The sequence below is a fragment of the Sabethes cyaneus genome, chromosome 2 (genome assembly GCF_943734655.1).
Source record: "Sabethes cyaneus chromosome 2, idSabCyanKW18_F2, whole genome shotgun sequence".
Lineage (NCBI taxonomy): Eukaryota > Metazoa > Arthropoda > Insecta > Diptera > Culicidae > Sabethes > Sabethes cyaneus.
Window position 1 is genome coordinate 178,211,243 of NC_071354.1, and position 9,087 is coordinate 178,220,329.

The window sequence follows — 9,087 nt, forward strand, 5'->3', positions numbered from 1 at the left end:
CAGAATACCATTTCGTGAAAAACCTTACGCGGAATGTACCATTTCACGGAAAATCTTTTCATAGAAAGTACCATTTCGCAGGGGTGACCCATCTGAAGGAAAGTGATAGAGGTCAGTAGATGTAGGAAAATAAATAAACTTAGATAGAGGTGATCTCATTCGAGTTATGAGGAAATTTGCATTTCATTTGTATAGGAGCCCCCCCTCATAAAGTGGCGCGGGGTCTCAATTCACCATAGACAAAATTCTTTTCTCCAAAAACACCCACATGACAAATATGGTTCCATTTGCTTGATTAATTCTCGAGTTATGCAGAAATTTGTGTTTCATTTGTATGGGAGCCCCCCCCCTCTTAGAGGGAGAAGGGGTCTCTAATCATCATACGAACCTTCCCTGGCCCCAAAAACCTCTACATGCAAATTTTCACGCCAATCGGTTCAGTAGTTTTCGATTCTATAAGGAACATTCGGGCAGACAGACAAAAATCCATTTTTATAGGTATAGATTTGTATGGGAGCCCCCCTCTCAATGGGGGCAGGGGACTTTTGCTATCGAGAGAACCTTCCGTAGCCCCAAAAACCCCTACGTGCAAATTTTCACGATTATAGGTATAGATTTCGTGCAATTTATTTTTGAAAGTCATACATATTTTCGAAAAACAGTATTAAATAACATACCCAGGTAACCAATAGGCATTAAAATAAGCAGTAAATCAGTCGTTTATTAGCATCCCTGACATTTTATACTGCAGGTTGTTGTTTATCAGCTTTTTGACTGCATAACTGTTGTAAATTGGCATCCACAATTCTATTTAAATTCTTCTTGCTGGTAACTAGCTGCAAATAAGCATTGTCAGCACTATAAGAGGGCTAGCAGTAAAGTAGCCGCATATTTTGCCAAAATAGCATTTAAGTAGCATTTAAGGCAACTTAAATGCTTATTGGCTTGCTTTTAAATTGCATTGGAAATGCTTATTGGTTACCTGGGTTGTGATGAAGCTACTGGAGAGAAAATTTTTTATTATCAACATCATCATCATCATCATCATCATCATCATCATCATCATCATCATCATCATCATCATCATCATCATCATCATCATCATCATCATCATCATCATCATCATCATCATCATCATCATCATCATCATCATCATCATCATCATCATCATCATCATCATCATCATCATCATCATCATCATCATCATCATCATCATCATCATCATCATCATCATCATCATCATCATCATCATCATCATCATCATCATCATCATCATCATCATCATCATCATCATCATCATCATCATCATCATCATCATCATCATCATCATCATCATCATCATCATCATCATCATCATCATCATCATCATCATCATCATCATCATCATCATCATCATCATCATCATCATCATCATCATCATCATCATCATCATCATCATCATCATCATCATCATCATCATCATCATCATCATCATCATCATCATCATCATCATCATCATCATCGTCATCATCATCATCATCATCATCATCATCATTAGTAAAAGATCGTTAGAATCGTTAGAAAGGAATATTCAGGCTTCATTTTGGATTTGTTGGATTGGATTTTTTTTGTAAATTGGCTTATACAAATTTGTAAAAAAGTCTTTGTCGCCCCCCCCCCTCCCCTTCAAAAATTTTCGAAATATAAAGGGGCAAAAAAATAAAGTGTTGTTATATTATTATGTTGCATTCCTGAGTGATAAGCAGATTTTTTACAGTTCAATGAGTTTACATTATCCAATATGTGCAAAGTTAAAGCAATTATGCTGTTAGTCTTGATCAACTTTCTTTCACCAACTAAGCTTTCTGGTTCCTGCTACAAGTCACAGGCGACTATTTTGCTTAACCTTTATGTTCCCCACGTCGAAAATCGGGGTGCTTGCAATCAGACTTGTGGCGGCATTTGCTTTAAATTTCGTTCCATTTTAATTCAACTTGTTTTAAAAGAAACGAATTAGATTGAGGTTAGATCAATCAAACAATATATGAGTGAAATTCGGTACCGCTTTTGACGGAGATATTCTGAATTGCAGTGGGATAATTTTGCCCGTTATAGGCACTAGATTGGATAAAAATTGAAATACGACAAATTAGTCACTCCGGAATATCAGCTATCGGTGCTTTCGGAGCTCCAAATTGGTCGTTTTATTCCGTGAAATGTCCAAGTACGTACCCCAATTTTGGACGTTAAGAACGTAAAACTCAAAGATACAGTTTGTTTACCATGCATTGGGTGCATGCAGGAAGGATGTCATTGAACTGTTCGAATCTTGAAATTTTCGGAGCGGTTTGCATCTTTAATATACAAAGGTAAACACGTTATTGTTGGAGAACAAGCATCAGCTAAGGAATGGCCTGATATTCATGACTAAAAGGTTGACTAAGAAACAAGCGGTTTCAAACGTGAATAGTTTCAGAGATTTGTTTTCTTAAAATATGTCGGTAGCACGGCATATGCGTTCCAAGTAAAAAAGTGGTAAGGAAACGGCTTACAATCCGCATGGGGGCGAAAATTAGAACATACGGGCGACCAAAATTGAATATAGGGGGGCGAAGATTAAATTATTTCTGAAGATTTTAAATACCCAATTCCAATAATAAAACGTAACCGATTAATGATAAAAATCATAAATTCTTGTAGAGAAAACGTTGATTGACCATAATTGGCAACATAAATTTGAAAAAATCCAAACTAAGCTAGCTAAACTCTCAAAGTTAATTGGAAATTAGGTTCTAGGGGGCGAAATATAATACATTTACGCGATCATACAGCGCATAAGCTCAGACTAATTTCGAATCCCGATTAAGAACGAGCAATCAGCTAGATCTTTAATGACCGCATAGTTTTATTTGTCCTCTAATTAAGAGATGTTACATCCTAATTGCAAACGGTATATTAGAGGAAGAAATAAAAGATTCGTGTTTTTTCTACCATCTTTCTATATATTTTTTTTGTTATTTTCTTTTCAAAACATTTTTATCGTGATGAAATGCATGACATTGGTTAGCTATGGGTTTTCCATGGATTGAATTGAAATATTTGAGTCACATTTTCTCGGGCTACCTTCAGCTCAATCCATTTACAGTGAAAATGAACGAATGAATGAATTGATGATTGAAATACTTAATCGCTAATGAATGGGGCATAATTACACCTTATAAAAATTTTGGCTAATAATTTAAATACTAGTATAACACTACGATTTCGAATCCAAATTGTGTCTCATACATAAGTAGGTCTAGAAGTAATTCCCGCGCTCTTTGAGGTGGGATAGTCAGTCCGGTTTGTGTCCCCGTCGTCGTAAAATCCAGTGAAGAATTCTCATTGCCAGGGACGGCTAGTATTACGTATACGAAAATATCCTTGTGTGTACCTAAAATGGCTAATATTGGATGAACGCCTCCCATGTGGAGCTCGATTCGCCCAGTAAGCTTTTTTCTACCAGCACCATTGTTGAGATTTTCGAGCAGCTCACAGTTTGAGTTATCTATCACTAGTTCCGGTTCAAGATTTTCGTAAGTAAGCGAAGTCTAAAGATCAGCCATTGTGTGTCTGTTTATGTTATTTCGTGCCTAACGAGAGAACCTAATTTTTCTTATCGTCGTCATCATCGCCGAAGAAATTCCCAGCAACGGAGGTAGCGGAAGGCGACGCCAAGGCTAAGCCTTTCTTTCCGGCAATGGCTGTGCCAGTTGGAGCGGAAGCAGCTAGACCACTACTGCCGGCGATAGCCAATCCGGCAGGTTTCACCGCAGCAACGGATGGTTCGTGCGATGATCGCGATTCTTCTCGGTCTTCCTTTTTGCTTTCGTCCATATCGGCCTGCGGAAGGTTTTGTCCATTTTCGTCTTCATCCTGCTGTGAACGACCTTGAATTTGCGGCAACTCCTGCTGCTGAGGCTCCGGAGTGGATTCTTCGTCCAAAGAGCGTGCCCAGGTGGCATGGATTTTATCCGGATGCGACTCCAAAAGGTCGTTTTTGAGTTGTGCTGGAACAGGCGCCGGAACAGGTGCGATCGGTGCGAGAGAGGTTACTATCTGGGGCTGAAGACGTTGCTGATCGTCTTCTGCTTGGATATCCGAGTTAGCCCGGGCGTGAATAGCCTGCAGTGGTTGCAGACTGAAGATAGGACTCAGCGGATTTCGAAGAGCGTCGAAGTTCCCGTAGAACTGCGGAGCCCCAGATAAGATGTAATATCGGTGTCCATGTGGATTGTATTGGACTCCGGTTTTCGTAGGGAGCTGCTCAGCGTCGGCTGGTACCATGAACGTTTGTTGTTTTTTCATGGCTTCGCCTTCGGCGGGTGCTTCCGTTGCCGCCTCGGGTGCTCCCGCCGGCTTTTCCGTGCTTGGTTGGAAGAAATTAACAAAACCCTGCCACCAGGGTGCCTCTTCCTCATCCTTTAGAGTGATCAATTGAATCGGTTTGTCATGAATTTGACTTCCCAAAGGGATCGACGGATAGTAATAGATCAGTTGCTGCTTAGGTTGCAATTTGAGGTGTTGAATCGGTTGAATTAGGTGTGGCTGAATCTTCAGTGTTGATGGCTGAGGTTGCAGCAGATAAAACTGAGCGGGCTGAATGAATGTAGTGGTGGTTGGTGCCGTTTGGCATCCGGCGAAAGCTGCTACCAGTAGGATAAGTGAAGACAGTCGTCCCATCTGAGGGTGGAGATAAAAGTGATCAAAAATGTTAAACGGTTAATCATTTATTTATAGGTGGAAAAGAAAATATAATTAAGAAGTTTATATGGAATGTAGTTGGTTTAATATAACTAAGATCATTTGTCACCATGAAGTTTTAATGAAATTCATTTTGCTTTTGCGCGATCTATAGGAATTCGCAATAAATTCTGGAAACTACACGCAATCGAAATAAATTAATAAATTTTTTGAAAATAATGAAAAAGTTAAATGACGAATGCTATAACATCAGATTCTACCGCAATATAAATCGTTGACATAATAAATCGGTGTCATAAAACAGAGGCTGAAATTTGAATAAAGCATAATTGCAGTGACTGCACTATCCTGTTGCAGCAACCGGACATTACGCGTCAGCCTTCCAAAAAATAAAGGACACAGCAGCGACTTCACAATCCCAATGCTGCTGAATATGTTTCAATGTCATCCCATTCAACCTTCAGACTTGCGGCCACCAGACAAGCACACGCATGCCGTGCCATGGTTACGAGCTTGCAAGTTTACGATTTCGGTTCGCATAACGCCACGCGTGTATTCCTGTCGCCAACCGTCCCGGCGTTTTCGGGGTTGGCAGAAACAAAAAATAAATAAAAAACAGTCCGAATGGCCCAGACTTTCGTCTTATCGGCTTCTCGGCGGACCGCTTTGGCTTTGGTCCAGCAAAATGGACAATGCAGGCGCACGAAGTCGACATTGGCGAACCCTCGTGGGCTGTTGCTGGATGCGGATGAACGCGAGCTTTGTCCTTGCCATCAGGTTTCATTAAAATTGGTCGGCATCGAATTTTGCTTTGCCGAAACACCCTATACGCAATTCAGTGGCTTTCGTTTTTGTCTGCTGCAGCAGGGAACAGAATGACGAATCTATAAAATATATGGATTCATACGCGACAAAAAAAGTCGGCTCGAGTTGGCAGAGCGCTACGATCGGTAAATGGAGAGGTGCCAGCAAGTTACAGAGTTCCAAAAATAGAAAGAAGTATTTTATGGTTTGATAAAATTTCTATTACCTACCTATACCTATAAGCAAAACTGCACCCAAATCGAACGCATAATGGGCTTTGGGGTTTAGATTTTTCGTACGCGGTGCAATTAGATTTATTGCACCCATGATTTCCAGATCTACTTTTGAGTTATATATAAAAGCTCAAAACTATTGGCTCTATTTCGCATTATTGTCTAATAAATTAAATTACAATAAATTTAACAACATTCAATACAGCTAACAGCCCAACACCTATCGGTCAAAATCGGTTTTTAACGCAGTGTACTAAAAATGGTATTCCTCTTGTCATCGTATCTTATTATTTCAGCGATGCCTTAACCACAGACTAACAGACGTAACACTGGAGTCTCATTCCATCGTCAATAAAAACGATCATTTCAAATTTTCGCTTAAGCCAAGACTCAAATAACAGTCGCTGCGCGAGAACACCACTCGCCTGCACTGGCGCTGTTGTTAGATAATATACAAGTAAATTTATAGCATTGCTCAATGTATAGCAACTTACTCTGCATAGCGTGAAGACTACACCAGGTGATGCTAGTGTTTTTTTCCAAGTTTTAGGGGTGTCATTGAAACGATGTTTTGTTAGAAAATTTGTTCGAGGTGTTACGTCTGTTAGTCTGTGCCTTAACCTTTCGTTACTCGCGTCAACTTGGATTTAGAGGCGTGCATAAACCTAACAGAATTCACTCGTATATTAATGCTGCTTGGTGAAAAACTTATTAAACTTTTTCCAGCGTTTGAAGGATCTTGGTCTGCGTACCAGCGGAACTGCGTAATCAACTGAAAACAGTAATTTTGTTTGTTGTTGGAATCCCGAGATATCCAGAGCAGGAGCGAAGAGCAAAATAATATCAAACTGTGTTGTGGAATTCGAATAACTCATATCAAAATTTGATCTTGTCTTGGCCGACATAGTTGGTAAAATAAGAAAAAAAATCCGATTTAATCCATCTAGTGGTGAAATGAACCTTTGTTATACGGTCTTACTTGCTATTTGAGATAGAAATAGACACGTCTTCGAAGCATAATTCATCTATTGGTTAACATTGCGTAGTGCGTTGGTTTACATAAAATTTTTGAAAATTGAATAAGTTTACAAAATTTGAACAAAATAGGAACACTTTTAAATTTTGATAGATCCTTTTTTCATTATAATCAAAGTTCATATACAATTCATATACAATAAATAAGATTTTTCTAACTTCGCTGCACAGATAGAAGGTACTGTGCAAAATTTATTGTAATAATATCCTCTATAACTTTGCAGAACACATCAATGTGTTGTCTTGAAATATTTTTTTATTTTACTTTTAGGGGGATTAATCAAAATTTAAATTCCACCAGACAATAGAGCTTTCAATTTCAAGAAACTGTTCCAAAGGTTTGATAAACCTAAAACCAAGTTTTCCCAGTCAAACCACTAGTGCACACGTTTTCTTTGGTTTGGGGCTATTTTGCGCGCGAGTAACTGTGTTACAAAAGTTGGCGCGAGTGTTCGAAGGTTAATATCTTTTGACCGGTAAAACCAATTCTTATGAAATTTTGCATATATATTCGTAGTGTCAAAACCTCTCGTTTGATATTAAAAAATTGAAATTAGGTAAATTATCTTGGTTAAAATCATTATAAATTATTGTTAATTTTGGAGTGGTGTATACGGTTGTTCATAACTTTCAAATTAAACGTCCAATCAAAAAATCATTCAATATTGATCTATTAGGATATATTATCTTTCAAACGAGACTAATAGCGCATAAATCGGTTTGGCCATCTCTAAGAAACAGGCAATGCTTATTACCTTGTCAAAACAGATTTTTTGAGCATAACTTTTAAACTACTCGTTTGTTTTCAATTAAAAATTCAATTTGGCTTTAATAAGGGCTTTCATTTGATACTAAGATCGTTGAAATCGATCAAGTAAAGAGTTCCTGAGAAACCCGCGTCACGTATTTTTCACATTTTTGCTTATAACTTTTAAACGAAACGAAACGTATCACGAAACAACTCAATAGTGATCTACTAGACAATAATCATTACACACACACACACACGCACACACACACACACACGCACACACACACACACACGCACACACACACACACACGCACACACACACACACACGCACACACACACACACACACACACACACACACACACACACACACACACACACACACGCACACACACACACACACACACACACACACACACACACACACACACACACACACACACACACACACACACACACACACACACACACACACACACACACACACACACACACACACACACACACACACACACACACACACACACACACACACACACACACACACACACACACACACACACACACACACACACACACACACACACACACACACACACACACACACACACACACACACACACACACACACACACACACACACACACACACACACACACACACACACACACACACACACACACACACACACACACACACACACACACACACACACACACACACACACACACACACACACACACACACACACACACACACACACACACACACACACACACACACACACACACACACACACACACACACACACACACACACACACACACACACACACACACACACACACACACACACACACACACACACACACACACACACACACACACACACACACACACACACACACACACACACACACACACACACACACACACACACACACACACACACACACACACACACACACACACACACACACACACACACACACACACACACACACACACACACACACACACACACACACACATAAAAGGGCAAGGGTGTGATGGCGCCCGCTGAGCAATCGCCAGAGATGCTGGAGCGGATCATCGAGGGCCTCTTTCCGCGCCACGAGCCAAGGCCCTGGCCCCAGGCCGCTGAGTCGTCCCACGGCCGACGTTCCAGTATCTCAGACCATAGCGTAGGATGGTCGGCCTCCCAGCCGAACATCCAAAGTAACGTGGGCGACGGCGGTTTGGAGGTCGGGGAGGAAGTGACGGTTACGAACGAGGAACTCATTGATATCGCTAAATCCCTAAAGGTGAGCAAGGCACCGGGGCCAGACGGTATCCCGAATATGGCCATTAAAGCGGCTATTTTAGAGGCTCCCGAATTATTCGGGGCAGTAATGAATAGATGCCTGGAAGCTGGCCACTTCCCGGACAGATGGAAGCGACAGAACCTGGTCCTATTGCCGAAGCCGGGAAAACCTCCGGGTGTCCCCTCGTCATATAGGCCGATCTGTCTACTCGATACTGCCGGCAAGGTGCTGGAGAGGGT

The 9,087-nt window shown here is 40.6% G+C and overlaps 1 protein-coding gene across 1 annotated transcript; it reads right to left on the reverse strand.

Moving 5' to 3' along the window:
• Positions 1-3,624: 3,624 nt before the first annotated feature.
• Positions 3,625-4,701, reverse strand: LOC128738203 (uncharacterized). The gene has a single exon (XM_053833163.1). The coding sequence runs from the start codon at positions 4,699-4,701 to the stop codon at positions 3,625-3,627; it is 1,077 nt and encodes a 358-aa protein (XP_053689138.1).
• Between the last annotated feature and the right edge of the window lie 4,386 nt (positions 4,702-9,087).